This window comes from Scyliorhinus canicula, chromosome 15, assembly GCF_902713615.1.
Source record: "Scyliorhinus canicula chromosome 15, sScyCan1.1, whole genome shotgun sequence".
In the NCBI taxonomy this organism is placed as follows: Eukaryota; Metazoa; Chordata; class Chondrichthyes; order Carcharhiniformes; family Scyliorhinidae; genus Scyliorhinus; species Scyliorhinus canicula.
In genome coordinates, this window is record NC_052160.1 from 118,100,697 (window position 1) to 118,117,451 (window position 16,755).

A 16,755-nucleotide genomic window follows, 5' to 3' on the forward strand; every position below is an offset into this window, starting at 1 on the left:
TAATTATGTGAAGGGTATAATTATATTATTAGGAGGTGGCAAGAGGTCTAAGCTTCTGTGACTCCAGTGGGCGGAGAATATGGCATATACAACAGTTTATTGGGATTCAAATACATTTCTATTTTAATTTACCATAAATATACGAGGATGATAGTTACCTACGCAAAATGTTTCTTTTGTCAGTGTCATTAAAAAAAATCCTTTTGAAATAAATCAAGCATTCGCAGCCTAATAGTTGATTCTGCCAGTGACCTTTGGATGACTTGATGCTTTTCAGCTGCACTTAATTTTAAAAATGGCTGATGAGAACTGAGTAGAGGATAGGAGAAGAGAAACATGTCTAATTTGTGCTTCCTGTTGAACAAACATAGATTGGCACTGATTGTTATCCATGGCTTTCACTGTACTTGTTTTGTAATGTCTGGAAGTAATGTAAATGACTGTTAAAAATGCTTCACAGCCATGGAGAGGGGAGCAACATTTCAATCAAAATCTTTATGACAAAATGAGAATTTGCTGTTAACATGTAATTAAATTCAGTTAAATAAACCTAATTGCAGGTTTTTGTGGTGGAGCATAAAAAGGCAGGATACAAATGCGTTTTGTGCTAGAAAGGGATAAATGTGAGACCTTAAGAAATAGGAGCAGTAGTAGGGCCATTCAGCTCCTTGTGTCACCTCCACCAGTCAATAAGATCGTGGCCTATTGATTGTGACCTTAGCTCCACTTTTCCAACTGTCCCTGCAACCCTTGGCTCTCTTGTCAATTAAAAAAAAAAATCTGCCTAACTCAGCCTTGAGTATATTCAATGACCCAACTTCCACTGCTCACAGGGGATGAGAATTCCAAACATTAACAGTCCTCTGAGAGAAGGAATTCTGTCTTCAATGGGAGGCTCCTTATTTTGAAATTGTAGCCCTAGTTCCCCACATGAGGAAACATCCTCTCAGCATTTGCCTTATCAAGCCACCTCCAAATCTTGCATGTTTCAATATGGTCACCCTCATTCTCCTAAACTAAAACTGGCAAGTAGATATGAATTGTTAAACCAGACTAATAGCTTCCGTGCCTCATAGAGTCCCTGTGAGCAGTGGAAGTTGGGTCATTGAATATACTCAAGGCTGAGTTAGACAGATTTTTTTTTTAAATTGACAAGAGAGCCAAGGGTTGCAGGGACAGAGTAGAGTATTATACATTTAAGTGAATGATATGATTGACTATCCATGTTCCATACTATAAACTCTTGGTGGCAGACCAGAATGGGATTGAGATAGTCATAGAAAGGTGCAGTGTCTTAAAGACTCTACCTCCTCACCTGAAAGTGCCTTATCGATGGCAAATCTCAGTCAGGGAAACCAGAAAATGTTTCGGCTATGGAAAAGGACAAGGAGAAATTCTGTGCAAGAATAATTAATTGGAGGAAGGCCAATTTCAGTGCACTGAGAAAGAATCTGTCCCAGATAAATTGGAATCAATAAAGATTGGCAGTCAAAACTATAAATGAATGTTTATGGTGTTATAAATGAACACTGCATATAAAGAGGAGGTGGTTCAGTTACAGTCAAACTTCATTCCTAAAAGGGGGGAAGGTAGGGCAGCCAGAGCTCTTTGGACAACAAAAGGGAAGGAGAGTAAGAGCAAGCAGAAAAAGGGGTGTATGTGACAGATGTCAGGTTGATAATTCAGGCTGAATAAAGAAAGTTCAGAGGGAAATGAAAAAGGAGATGAGAGGCAAAAAGAAAATACGAGAAGAGACTGGCAGCCAGCATAAAAGGGAATCTAAAAGTCTTATGTTAGCTATGAAAGGTAAAATGCAATTAAGAGGAGGATTAGACCCTATTGGGGATCAATGCATGGAGGCAGAGGGAACGGGTGAGGTACTCAATGAGTACTTTGTATTTGCTAAGGAAGGAGATGCTGCAAAAGTCTTGGTAAAAGAGTAGGTAGTTGAGATACTGGATGGACGACAAATCAGAAAGCCTTTACTTAAAGTTAATAATTCACCAGGACCGTTTGGGACAATGCCTCAGCTGCTGAGGTAAGGGTGGAAAATGCAGAGGCACTTGGTGTAATCTTCCAATCCTCCTTAAGTATGGGGTTGGGGAGATTGGAAGGTGGTAAGGGAGAGGGTTACCGGAGAGCTGGATCATTGTAAATGTCAAAAAAAGATCTTAAGATAAACCCAGCAACTTCAGGCCAATCAGTCTGACCTTGGTGATGGAAAAGTTTTTGAAGATTTAAATCTGAGACAATATGAACGTGGCGAATAATTAAGGCAAGCTAGCAGGGATTTGTGAAAGGAAAATCGCATTTCATTAAATAAATTTGAGTTGTTTGATGAGGCAAGAGTAGGTATATGAGGGGAATGCAGTTGATGTGTTGTACATAAACCTCCAAAATGTGTTTGATACAGTGCCACGTAGCAGGCAAATAAAATTGAAATCCAGTGATGACAAGGATAACTAAGTTAATTGACAGGAAGCAGAGAGCAACTGCTGAATGCCTTCTTTTGCAGACTGGAAGAACCTATACAGCGGAATTTCATAGCAGCCCAGACTAAGACCACTTGTTTTCTTCATATATGTTAATGACTTGTGTATACAATGCCCAATTTCAAAATTTGCAGATGGCACAAAACATGGAAGTATTGTGAACCATCAGGAGGATAGTGCTAAATTTAAAGAGAATGTAGACTGGCTGGTGGAATGGGCGGAAACCTGGTAGATAAAATTAGATGCAAAGAATTGTGAAGTGGGAAAAACAAAGAGAGACAATATAAAATAATGGGTGCAAACAGAAAAGAGGTACAGGAACAAAGAGACCAGTGGCAGGAAAACTGGAACGTGAACCCACAAATAGGGTGCAATTAGTGATGTGCCCATCATCTTCCTGCCTGTCACCCAATCACAATTTTATGAACACAATTGAGGCACTTACGTTGTGATTAATACCCATTTTAGCACCTCAGTTTTCCACCACTTTGATTTGACAGGTGGCGGGAACATGTTGCCCAGCAGATTTGTGACCAGTCAAAGGGTGGAACAGGGATACTGCTTCCCAAGCTTCCAGTGACAATTGGAGGCCCCTCTCCTTCAGTTTCCTGCCTCGCATTGACCTTCCTCCCCATCCTGTCCAACATACTCACCGACCCCCTTCACAGGGCTTGCCACCCTGGTTCCGGTAAGACCAGGGACTTACCTGTAGGTTCGGATTCATTGCTGAACAACTCCTCGATGCCTGCAGTGTAGTGCCGGCAGTAGTTGCTGCTGCCTGGCATTGCCAGTACAACAGAGATGTTAGCTTCTGATTGGCCGCTATCTCAATCAGGTGGGATTTCCTCCAGGAAAGGGCAAGAGGTCTCAAAACAATTGAAGCCCTGTCTAACAAAAAATGGCAGGGCGAGCCAGTCAACCTGAGGTGGGCTTGCCCTTGATATTTATGCTGAGCTATGGGGAACCCACCTTCAGCAATAAATCTAGTCCCCGGGGGTAGATTTGCACAAATAGTTAAAGGTAGCAGGGCATTTTGACAAATTGGTCAAATAGGCTTGTGAGATCCTGGGTTTCATTAAGAAAGGCAAAGTGTATAAAGGCAAGGAGATTATGAAAAACCTTTCTAAAACACTGGCTTGGCCTCAACTGGAAAATGATTTCCAATTCTGGGCAGTACATTTCAGGAAGGTTGTGAACGCTTTGGAGGGAATCCAGAAAAGATTTACAAGGATTATAGTTTGGAAAGGCTGATGTTGTTCTGCCCACAGAAGAGAAGATAGGGAATGTTGAGAGGTGATTGGATAGAGATGCTCAAAACCACAAGGAATCAAATGGTGAGGGAGAGGGTGTTCACATTGGCAGAAGAGTTAAAAACCAGAGGACACCAAATTTAAAGAGATTGCCAGAGAACCAAAGACGATGAGAGGAAATGCTTTTTTAATTGAGTACCTGGAATATAGTGCCCGAGGGAGTGGTAGAGGTTGCCTCCAAGCATGGCTTTCAAAAGCAAATTGGGTAAGCACCTGAGGAGAAAGAAATTGCAGGATTGCGTGGAAAGAGCGAGGGAGTGGGACTAGTTGATTTTCTCTTGCAGAGAACCAGTACAGACACGGCAGGCCGAATGGCCTCCTGCACTGTAACCATTTCACATTTCCATGGCTGTCCAGCCTGTTTTTGTGTTTTAAGGCAATGAGTAGAAAATCAAAATGCATTAAATTATTTTCTAACAATATATTTTCATGGGGTCGCAATACCTCATCACAAAGTCAAAACTAGATTCTTGGTCAAAATGCATTGTCTTAATGTGTCTTTAACTTATTTCTTTCAGTGACTGCACAGTAAAAACTTGGAACTCAAAAGGATTAGCAAATGGACACATGTTGGACATTAGATATATTAGCCAGGAATTGTCTGACAGCATCTAACTGTATTGAATTAAACAAACTGTATTTAAAGAATAATAATAATGGTTTGGAATGAAATGACAGCCATGCTATCAAGGCTTCCTGAGCTGAAGAAGAAAAGCTGTTTTTCTCCCCATTGTGAACTGACACAGCAAGACAAGACTGCAAGCAATAATCCTGCAAGTATCTTATTCCAAATGTAATTCTCAATCCCACTGACTGTGATGTCCTTGTAATATTGAACTGCACTCTAGCTTTGTGAGTCAGACAAAAGCAAATGTAGGTTCAAGAGTGGAGTCAATTTTTATTCAGGTATTATTTCTTGAAACATTCTTCTGCTTTTATTGTACTGCAAATTGTTACTATTGCCCACAATGTTACCCTTGAACTATCCCTCCAATTCCATTCATCTTAAATTTAGCATAACAGTATAAATGGAAGAAAATAACTTCCATCAAAGGGTAATAGTTGTATTGAGTTTGGATCAAAAAAATTCTGCACATGTGAAGAACATGAAAAGCTTAGCCCTTGACTTCACCAGTTTTGACTACCAGTTATAAGAGGAAGACAACCGTTCAAGGGTTGCATGTTAATGCTGTCATCTTGTGCTGGTGTTAATTAGACATTGCAGCTCATCACTGTGATTCCATGCAGGCATACGTATTGACTCGAAATATGTATAAAATCAATACACGCAATTGATTTGTGTATCCTGGAAAGGCAGAGCTTCAGAATAACTTTGCTTATCGAAATTATTGATAAGCAAACAGGACATTGCAGCTCAAAAAACCTTCCACAAAATGTGGCTTTTGTCACCAAATAACATTCTCAGAAACCTGAAAGGTAGATTTGAGTTCTTAATTTGTCTTGGATGCACCATCTACATATCCTGTCACAAAGGATTACTTAGCATTGACCAGCATCACATCAACTGAGTGGAATGGATATGGAAAATAACCCTCAGATGTCATATTCATTGCCATAAGATGTAAACTAGATTTCGCCAGTGCTTGGTGCTTGATATATCTGTTAGCTACATGTGAAATCTGGACCAGAACACAATGCGCCTGAACACATTGAATGCCTTCAATCACCAATGCCTTCGGAAGGTTGAACAATGATGTTGGAATTGAGGTTCTGGGATTGAACTAAAAGTGCAGCGGTACACTAAGTAACATTTTCTTTTTATCACCAATAGGACCACTGAGATTTTGAAGTGTTAAAGTACTTTGCATAAAGGTTTACCTTGAGAGAATGCCAATAGAAAGTTAATGCCCACACCTCATAAGCTTGATAATGCCTTCCAGATACATTGACTTACAACCTTGAGATTTGTGGTAACCTCACTGATCTGAATAACATAAATTGAATATTCCCAGCAATGATTGCAGGTTTTTTTTTTAATGACATGTGGATGCAGAGCCAACATTTGTTACCCATGCTTAATTGCCCTTGAACTGAATGGGTTGCTAAGTCATTTCAGAGGCAGTTAAGAGTCAGCCACATTGTTGTGGGTGTGGAATCACATGGAAGAATGGCAGATTTCCACCCTTAAAAGACATCAGTGAATTAGATGAGTTTTTACAACAATCAGTGGTAGCTCCATGGTCGCCATTACTGAGACTAGCTTTCAATTCCAGATTTAATTGAAGCTGCCATGGTGGGATTTGAACCAACGTCACCAGCGCACTAGCCAGGGCATCTGGATTACTACCCCAGTGGCATTCCCACTACACTGCCATCTTTGCCCAAGTATAATGACTTCCATTCTTTTTAAACAGCTACATCTCACATCTTCGGTATCCATTTGTATTTCTTCCCATCCAACTACACATGATTGTACTGACCAAGTGGAGTTAAGCTTGCAAGCAGCATCTTTGGTGCTTGATTCTAACCTGTGCAAAACCCATTCACAAACACAAAGTTAAATTTGCGTACCCAGTCTTTGATTCTCTGAATCTAAAAGGTGCAGAGTTCCTCCAAAGCAGTTATTCTGTGATAGAGTCAGCATTGGTTTATCCTTCGAGGTCCTCTTAAAGCGGCTTAAAGTTCACCATTGCTCTTTGCAAATCAAAGGTAAAAATTCACAGGAATCCTCACTCTTCCTACCTCAAATAGTTCTAGGAAAACATCTTAGCTTCTTAACTCTCTTTACTGCTTGTTGGAAATGCTGTATCTGATGAGTATTACAGTGGTCTATAATTGTTTGTCTGAGCAGTTTCCTTGAGCAGTATTTTGTGCTAGAGGCAGAATAAAGGCATGATTTGCAATTTACTATCCTTTTTAAGGTGAAAATTAAGGTTTCCTTCAATAAGCTGTGGATAAACAAAATCGTCATTTCACTTTTTTCTTTGTATCCTATGGATCCGTGTGTCTTTTGCAAATATAGCAAAATCAGTTTATTTTTTAGATACAACATCTAATTTTGCCTTGTAAATTTCAGGGGAATTTTTTTTCCATGCAATAGTTAAAGTTCAGCGAAAACCCTTCTGTGGCTTTTGTAATATAATGAACTAATCTTAAGCATACACAATCAAAACAAACATTTTAATTTAAGAGAAAATGTTTTTGAATGGTCCTCTTTTTAATATATATGTGTATATAAATAAAGACAATTTTCTAGCCCCAACTCTAAAGCTCAAGGCAAAAAGCATCTTACTAAATGTTTTAGGGAGCAATGGAAATATCTGGTGACAGCAACTTTGGTTTATTGTATAAGTGTTTTGATGTTTACAATTTTAAGTATCTGTAATTCTCTTTAAACAACACACCACTGTAATAATATTTAGAATGCAATACTGAGCCATTTGAAAAGGATTGGTCATTTAAATGTATCTAATTGTATAATTGTGTGTCATTTGCTTAAATCTTAGAAGTCGGTTGGTTTTGAACTAGTTAGGTGTCGAACTAGTAGGTGTTGAATTAGTTAGGTTTGGAATTAGTTAGGTTTGGTATTAGTTAGGTTTGGAATTAGTTAGATTTGGAATTAGTTAGGTTTTGAATTCATTGGGTTTCAAGTTAATTGGGTTTCGAATTCCATGGGTTTTGAATTGCCTGTAAATAAAAATATAGTATAGTACTTTTCGGTGTCACAATGGTATTTGGAAAATGGAAAAAGTAATACTTTGCTGCAATACAGCAGTGTTTATATTTAGCAAATAAATATTAAAATTGGGGCCAACAGTAGATGTAAAAAGTGCCCATAAATAAATCTCTCGCTGCCTTGTCATTCGTTTTGGTATCAGTTCCATTCCTCCTTGAATTCTTCTGGTACTCTTTAAACTAGTATCTCTTTAATATCGTGTTGCATTGCACTATTTGAATTGACATCAAGCCTATGACAACTCAGTAATATTTGGAGCGGAGGGTAAGGTTAGACAAATACATAATGACATGCCAGTATTTGGCTAACTAATGTGGAGAGAGAAAGGAGCTAACGATTTGAGTCTGGATGACTCTTTGTCAAAGTCATCCAGACTCAACGTTCGCTCCCTTCTCTCTGCACAGATGCTGTCAGACCTGCAGAGATTGTCCAGCATTTTCTGTTTTTGTTTCAGATTTCAACATCTTCAGTAATTTGCTTTTATCTTTGGCTAACTAATGTTGTAAATGTAGCCATTGTAATTTGGACATTTTTGTGTACTTCCCTTGATAATTTATTTTGCAGGCTCAAAATGCCTATAGTTTTTATTGCCAAAACAGTTTGTAGGAACTTGGTCCAAAGTTTCACAAAATTATTTTTTCTTTGGAGGGAATTGGGAATTGCTTGGCGCATTGAGAAAACCTGAATTTATGCCCTGTAGGATTCCAAGTCGATTCAGTGGAATTTTGATAATTACTGCTGCCCATGGTGTAAGAAAAATGCAATTGTTTTGATTGTACAGAAAAAATGACTTGAGATGACATGTTATAAAACGTACTGCTAAAGTCTTCACTTTGTCAAAATACTTTACAGCTCCCGAGACTGCAATTCCTGTGGGAAATGGAGCTAACATTTTTAAGTTGTGTCTGCCATTGATAGTCAGCATTTTCTTTGTGTTTTGCTGAATTGTCTTCTGAAATTTCCACATAACTCAAGTGGAAATGTACACTTTTTTTAAAAAGTGTGTAATATTCCCATGGAACCACATAAGAGGCAAAGATCCTGTCAATTTTGACATGTTGGTCACATTGCAGGCAAGAGGAGTTTCTTTAATTTTAAAAATAGTCAGTAATGTTGAGCACAAACTGTAAACAGTGTTAATCTTAATGCTACTGTGAAGATATTAAGTGCCTTTATTATTCTTCTGCTTTGCCTGTACATTTCTTTAAAAAAAGGTTTCAGTATTATGTTAAGACCTTTTAGAAGTGTAAGATGTATAAACTGTTATAAATGTAAAAAGATTTATTTAAGATGTCACATAATTGTTGAATGTAAATACTGTTGTACAACTGAAATAAAACGTGTTAAATGTCCTTGTTAATATGCAGCTACAAATTTTTAAATCGCTACCCATCACAAATACAGCAAATATCTTCTGAGGCTGTAATTTAACTTCACACAAGAGCTGTTTTTAATTGAAGCAATTAACATCAATTAATTTGAAAAGAAAATGCATTGGAACTGAAGTAGATTCCACATTGTATGATCACCTTCAAATTCCTAATTGAGATTAATTTAGGACATACATTTGTCAGTTAATTAAGGACTTGTTTTCAACTGCTTGTATATTGTTCAGCCAGGGTGCAACCAGTGAATATCAAAGATAACATGCCAGTATATGAAACATATTGGCCTGGACCTCCAAGCAGTAGCGACAATCAGAAATTTCCCCAAAACGACGCTGCTGCACATGCCTTCCAAACCCGGCTTTCACAGAAATATATGTGCTTTCATAGCACAGCCTTTCTCTGGGAATTCTGGAGCAGGGGTCAGGGGAAGGCTGGAATAGCGGTCGTATGGTAAGTTTAAAGGTCCCATTTGAATGTTAGTGCATGGCAAATGAGTGAATGGGTAGGTGAATGATGTAGTTAAATGGGCAGAGGGGATACATTAATAGGGTGGGTGAGGTGATTGCTGATTAGTGTGGTAGTCGAGTGTGAGGAATAGTCAGGTGGTCAGGAGGTGAACCAATCGGAGGGGTTGTGTTGGGTGGGTAGTCAGGTCGAGTTGGGCTATGGTTGAGGGGTGTGTTCGGTGGGGGTAGTGGAGTTGGATCAGATTTTAAGGGTAGTTGGGTCAGAGGTTTGATAAGGGTGTTGGTTGGGTTGAGTTGATCGGTCAGATCAGGATGGTAGTTGAGTCTGTGGTTAGTCAGATCATGTCAGGATGTTGGTGGGATAGTCATGGATCAGTATAAATGATTGGAGGGTGTTATAATCCCAATTGGTGCTATAACTGGATGGGAAGATCCCAGAATATAATATGGTTCAAAAGATCATATTTTTTATAGAAAATGTGAAGGAACATTACTGCTGATTAGTTTTAACAAGAAAAAACATGTTAAACGTGGAAAGTTGGATTGTTATACTGTAACTTACTCCCACCTTAACTTAACAAATACACATATTTTAAGACTAACATAAATTACAAAGTACATTTTAAACTACAATTGACTAATTAACACAATCCCTTTTAAACACACAGATTGGCTGTGGTCAAATGCACACTCTACTCTGAGCCCAGGTTTGTGTCTGTAGTTTTCTCCTCTAAATTCTCCAAATTGATTGTCCCGTGAGAGTTTCTAAGCTCCACTCCCCCAAAACATACTTTAAAATATTCTCTCATGATAATTCTTTTTCTTTGTGTTTCACATTCCGAAATCCAGTCCGGGTTTCCCAAATGACTCTTTTAAACTAAGCTCCAATCTAGTCCAAGATTTACACCAACCCCATTCGGATTTTTATGTTTTGACTGCTGTACACACTGTTCATCATTGCTTTAACTCTCAGTTCCCGGATTGTAATAAAATGGCAATAAATGTTCCATTTGCCTCTGCATTCTGCTGTCCCACTTTATATCTAGCAACTGCAATGATCTCTTTAACTTAGAACACCTAGATCCATGCCAGGGCAGATGATAAGAATGCCTGGCATATGTGGATGGTGAGTGGGACCAGAGAGGTGATGAGGACACAGCCTTCAGGGGAGATGATGACATGTGTGGGAGAACGAGTGGTGGTATACCTTGAGCTGGGAGTGAGTGAGATCCCTGTGGATTGTGATGGGTCTGTGAGTGTGTGAGTTGAGAGAGATGAGAAGGGTGACTTACTCTGGCAAAACAGAGTTCTTGGGCTGGATTCCCCGTCTTGCCAAATCAGATATCTCGCTCAGCATGCTGGCAGGATCCTCCGTTTCACTGGCTGGTCAATGGGGTTTCCCATTGTGGGGCAGCCCCACGCCTTCAGGAAGCCCCCAGGCTGCCAGCAAAATGGAACATCCCGACGGCGGAGACTCCAGTCCCATGTATCCTCTTCCTGCACTGGGCGTCCGGGCCTGCCGCGGGCAGGGCTGAATGGGGGGGTGGGTGCCTGCCACGGCCGGCGGGGTGGGGGGAATAGCAGGGGGTGACCAGGGGAAGAGCCATGGTATCAGAGTGTGCCCCCAGTCTGGGACCAGGATGTCCAGGCACAGACCATCATTGCGCACCCCACTGACAGCCCACCATGACCCATGGATTTGAAGAGTGACACCAGCCATATGGGTGCCCTCGAGATGTGATTTTCCCTTTCTAGCAATTTACAGCTGCTGCTTTCTCTGCCTGAGGCAGTAGGTGTAGGGCACAGGTGAGATTAAAGCAGTGATTTTTCTTCACTCTCTCTGAACTGCTCTCTAGTTGTCAGGACGTGTTCTCTGTAATGAGGGTTCTCGGGTGGGGATCTCTAATGGGAGTCTCTGGTGGGGGGCCCTCATGTGGAGTCTCTGGTGGGGGTCTCTGTAACGCATGTTTCCCTGGTGAGGGCTCTCTTATGGGGGGGCCTCGGGTGGGAGTCTGTCATGGGGGGGCTCTCTTATGGGATCTCATGTTGGGTGGGTCTGGTGGGTGGGCAGGATTTGCATTTTGTGGGGATGAGGGCCCTCCAATGGATGTTGGGAGCAACACCTTTGAAGAGTTACCCCCTTGGTCCACCATGATGTCCAGCACGCAGGGCCATGGTGGCAAATACCTGCACCAATTCTCGTCCACGTGAATCCTGGCCCAGAGGACCGGAGAATCACGCAGGCTTGGAGAATCCAGGGTCCAGACGGTTACTTGGTGCAAATGGGTCATCCTGCTGGTGCTGGGCTCAAACCTGAATACAGCCATCATCATGGGACTGGAGATGACACTGGATTCTTTGCCGCATCGGGAACTCTGTTACCAGCGGCGTGCTGCAGAGAATCCAGCCCCAAGATCTGTTTAGAAAGACAACTCATGAAATCACAAATCTGTCTAATCTAGTCATATGCTACATTTTTTAAATTAAATCGTGTCAAGACTTCACCTGTTTTTGTGACGATCCATTGTCAATTATTATGGATAGAATTTTCTCCGACATCAGGTGGGATAAGTGGCGTTGAAGTCGCCCACACCAATGACAGCTTTTTATACCATATTACCAACGTCACGGTAGCATACTTAACAGCGCCAGGGACCCGGGTTCGATTCCCACCTTAGGCCACTGTCTGTGCAGAGTCTGCAAGTTCTCCCTGTGTCTGACTGGGTTTCGTCCGGGTGCTCCAGTTTCCTCCCACAAGTTCCGAAAGACGTGCTTGTTCGGTGAGTTGGACATTCTGAATTCTTCCTCAGTGTACCCGAACAGGTGCCGGAGTGTGGCGACTGGGGAATTTTCACAGTAACGTCATTGCAGTGTTAATGTAAGCCTACTTGTGACACTAACATTATTATTATAGCGTGGCACTTTGCAAAAAGAAGAAGGCAGGCAAGAGTTCCATGCCATATCGCTGGCGTACTGCCTCTAATTCGCCTGCCCTGCCATTAACTCAACGCTTCTTTGATCCGGGCACCATATTTAGAGGCTGCCCCGCCAAATAATGAGCACATCAGGAAATATTCTTCACCCAGGTGACTCCAACTGGCATCACGCTGACATAACATCCCCACCAAGCACTGCACTTATCTCCGTGATCCTCTCGGAGGACAGATCACCAGGTGTACACATTCTCAGACCAGTTGTGCATTGCACCATTCTGACAGCACACCACCGTGGATGCATTTTTTGAAGTAGGGATATGGGGCGGGAATCTCCGCGAACCGGCGGGGCGGGCCACTCCGGCACCGAGGAATGGCGTGAGCTGCATGAGCTGGAGCGCCAGCGTGTGCTGGCATCATCCCAGCGCATGAGCAGGGGGGTTCTCCGCACCGGCCATGGCGGAGGTTGACGGCGGCCGGTATGGAGGGAAAGAGTGCCCCCTCGGCGCAGGCCCGCCCGTGGATCGGTGGGCCCTGATCGTTGGCCAGGCCACCGTGGGGGCAACCCCCGGGGCCAGATCTCCCCCCCCCCCCCCCCCCCCCCGAGGTCTCTGCAGACCACCCGTGGAGCCGGGTGCCACCGGTAAGGACCTGTTGTGATTTACGGCGGTGGGACCCGCTGAAAACGGGTGGCCACTTGGCCCATTGCAGGCCAGAGAATCGCTGGGGGGGGGGGGCGCTGCCAACGGCCCCTGACCGGGCGACGCGATTCCCATCCCCGCCAAAACCCCGCGCTGGGGAATCTGGCGGGGGCGGGATTCGCTCCGGCGATTCTCCGACCCAGCGGTGGATTGGAGAACCCTGCCCATGATTCTGGCCTAATAATGATATGATAATATATTCCAATGAGATTCCCAATGTTAATTAGCGGGAAACACAACCCACTGCTGATGGGGTGGGGGGGGAGGGGGAGGGGATGATCGCTTCCTGCTCTTACGTCCCAATGAAACATGACATTGGTCTTCTCACAATGATTTCCGCTGTCGCCGCCAAACTTGCCCGACACAAAAGAGAACACAAAAGCCCGGCCTATGTTTCCTTATTTTCATTTTTCGTTTCCTGCAAAATATTCAGATTTTTATTTGAAAGTTTTAAATTTTGGAGAAAAGTATTTACTTTTTCTGGGTAGGTGTCGCAAAAGCGTAGCAAAATGATTCACTTGGCAATTTTCCTGCTTAAATAGCTCAGTATATTTTTTAAATAGACAAACTAAAGTCAAGAACAAAATAACTGAAAACTGAAATTATTTCTTTTATAGCAAATGGTTTATTTTGAAACAACTTTATTTTTTAAACTCTAAGATTACTCGGGCACTAAAGACCAATTAATCTCAAGAGCACTAGGACTTATCATGTTGATGTGCTGAGGGAAAAAGTACTGAAATAATGATTTTCATGTTATGTTGTGCATGGGATCAGGCACTAACCCGCCCCCTCCCAAATGTTAGAAATATTTTAGAATGGTTAGAATAAGTCCACTGAGGCAGAAGTCCCTTCACCAGAATACCTTTTATTAACAAAACCAACAGCAGTACGACCATGTGCATTCAGCTCGCCGTCTACACTGGGAGTGCAGAGGATCTGACACACTCTGTTATATACAAAGAAGAGATTTTCTGATTGGTCCAGTAATTCTTATTCCAAGTGGCCAATCTCAAAGGCCTGGCCTGAGTCATTACAGGGGCGAAATTCTCCGGCCTGCGATGGGCCAAAGTCCCGCCACGGAGAGGCCTCTCCCGCTGCCGTGGTTTCAACCACCTCTGGTGGCGGCGGGATTGGCGGTGTGAGCGGGCCCCCAGGGTCCTGGGGCGGGTGCGGGGAGATCGGACTCCGGGGGGTGCCACTACGGTGGCCAGGCTCGCGATCGGGGCCCACCGATCGGCAGGCGGGCCAGTGCCGTGGGGGGCACTCTTTTTCTTCCGCCACGGCCACCGCGGAGGCGGAAGAGAACCCAGTACCGCACAAGCGCCGGTGGTGACGTCAGTGGCAGCTAACGCACCGGCACATGCGCGAACAGGCGAAGGCCGTTCAGCCAGCCCCGACTCCGGCCAGCGGGCGTCAAAGGCCTTTGGCGCCAGTCGGCGTGGCGCCAACCACTCCGGCGCGGGCCTAGCCCCCAAAGGTGCGCCACTCCGCAACGCCAGGACCCCCCGCCCCGCCGGGGAGGGGAGAATCCCAGCCCAGGTTTTATAGGAGGACACATGATTTACTGCTTTGTCAAATCATTGTTGCCATCTTGCCAGTTTAGCCTAATGCTGGAGAATTTAACATATTTGAAATTGTAAAGAATAAAAATATTCAAAGTAATTTAAAGGTATAGATCATAACCACTTAGAGATGCCCTTCCTGCTTATATCAGGATCGACGGAGTCCCTGAAGTGAAACACTAACCTCTGAACTAAATTTACCAAATGCGTCTGTTACGACCCGTAGGGGTGTCCGGGGTAGGGATGATCCGCTACCTTGCGGAGCTTGAAGAATACGAGCTCCCCCGATAGGCAGGCGGGGTTCCCTTAACAAAGTTCATGTGCCTTTGCATAAATACAGTCGGCTAGAGAAGACCCAGCAATAGTTGACATGATAAATAAAGTAAGTTTTGTTTCTTTCTACAACTCAGGCAGCATGATAGCATTGTGGATAGCGCAATTGCTTCACAGCTCCATGGTCCCGGATTCGATTCCGGCTTGGGTCACTGTGCGGAGTCTGCACATCCTCCCCGTATGTGCGTGGGTTTCCTCCGGGTGCTCCGGTTTCCTCCGGGTGCTCCGGTTTCCTCCCACAGTCCAAAGATGAGCAGGTTAGGTGGATTGGCCATGATAAATTGCCCTTAGTGTCCAAAATTGCCCTTAGTGTTGGGTGTGGTTACTGGGTTATGGGGATAGGGTGGAGGTGTTGACCTTGGGTAGGGTCCTCTTTCCAGGAGCCGGTGCAGACTCAATGGGCCGAATGGCCTCCTTCTGCACTGTAAATTCTGTGATAATCAGCTCAGTGTGGACTCCTTCCGTTGCCCTTCACAAAAACGCCATCCAAACAGGCTAAAATATAGCAGTTGTTTCTATTCTTAAACTAATCTTTATCAGCAGAACTAGGGGGCATAGCCTTAAAATAAGGGGAAGTAGATTTAGGACTGATCTTAGGAGGTACCTCTTTCCCCAAAGGGTTGTGAATCTATGGAATTCCCTGCCCAGTGAAGCAGTTGAGGCTGCTTCAAGTTTCCTTGAGGAAAGTTGAGCCGAGTCCACAAAAGATCAGTCATGATCTCATTGAATGGCGGAGCAGACTCGAAGGGCCAGATGGCTCCTAGTTCTTATGTTCTTATAACATCTGCAAATTCAATCTACAATAAACTAGGATTGGCACGTTGAGCGAGAGTCATGTTGATCTATTAGCAGGTGAATTATAAAATTATCATTCACATTGTGAAGTCTGAAGGAAAAACATATTCATGGTTTATTTTCACTAATATGGGTAATGCAAAAGAAAGTTGGCTACAAACAAATTGCACCTTATTTTCAGTCACTAATAAATTCAGCTAGAATTACTGTTCCTTTTGGGGTTCCACCAGTGAGTGCCTAATTCCAAGCACTGTCATACATTAGAACTTTATTGTCTAGTTCACATGAACTTAGTTATTTCTCAAGCAAAGTTAAATATAGCGGGTTTTAATGATAATGAGAGATTTCACTCATGGGGAAAGGAGACAGGATGGCATCTGTTCATCTTGCCATCTGCTCATTTTGTCAACTCTATACCAACTAGTTATTGAAGTGACTGCTATAAACTTCTGGCTGGAAGAAAAGGTAAGGATCGGCAGGGAGAGGTAGGCAAGCCAAATGTAGCTTGTAATGCATCTATATCGTATTAGACCCATAGATACGCGGACCTAAGTTAACTACATGTTTTTAATCATTTCAGTTTACATGACACCTCCCTCTTACAGTCATACTATCATTTTAATTGCAGATTTCCCCACCTCCATGTGAATCAACTTGGGCATCACAGCTAAGCCCACTCTTCCAAGTTGAACACTTGTCGGTGTGTAATGATTGCCTTATGTTGAGGGATGAACACATAAATTATTCTTGGATGACAGTTCACTCTCTTCAATTCAAACTAGTTGTTGAGAGATCCCACTAAATCCTATCTTGTTAACAAATACATTTATGAAAATACAAAATTAAATCTAAGCAATAAGATGATAATTTTGACTTTAGTGTAAAAAGAATGCTATTAGCACTGATGCTTCACAGCGCCAGGGACCCAGGTTCAAGTCTGACCTTGGGTGACTGTGTGGAGTTTGCACATTCTCCCTGTGTCTGCATGGGGTTATTCCTGGTGCTCCCATTTCTTCTCAGTCCAAAGACGTGCAGATGATGTGGGTATGAGGTTACAGGGATAGAGCAGGGGAG

At 43.0% G+C, this 16,755-nt stretch overlaps 1 protein-coding gene across 3 annotated transcripts in view; it reads left to right on the forward strand.

Annotated features, from left to right (window-relative positions):
• Nucleotides 1-8,859, forward strand: part of kif21b (kinesin family member 21B) — a 220,108-nt gene extending 211,249 nt beyond the window's left edge. For 2 of the 3 annotated variants that reach the window (XR_005463373.1, XR_005463374.1), the window contains one exon: nt 4,321-4,452. Coding sequence is in view for 1 of the 3 variants with exons in the window: in XM_038819459.1 (XP_038675387.1) it covers nt 4,321-4,417 (97 nt within the window). In the remaining 2 variants the exon portion in view is untranslated. Of the gene's footprint in view, nt 1-4,320 lie in introns of all 3 variants that reach the window. The other variant, XM_038819459.1, reaches the window with a different exon arrangement.
• Nucleotides 8,860-16,755: the final 7,896 nt, after the last annotated feature.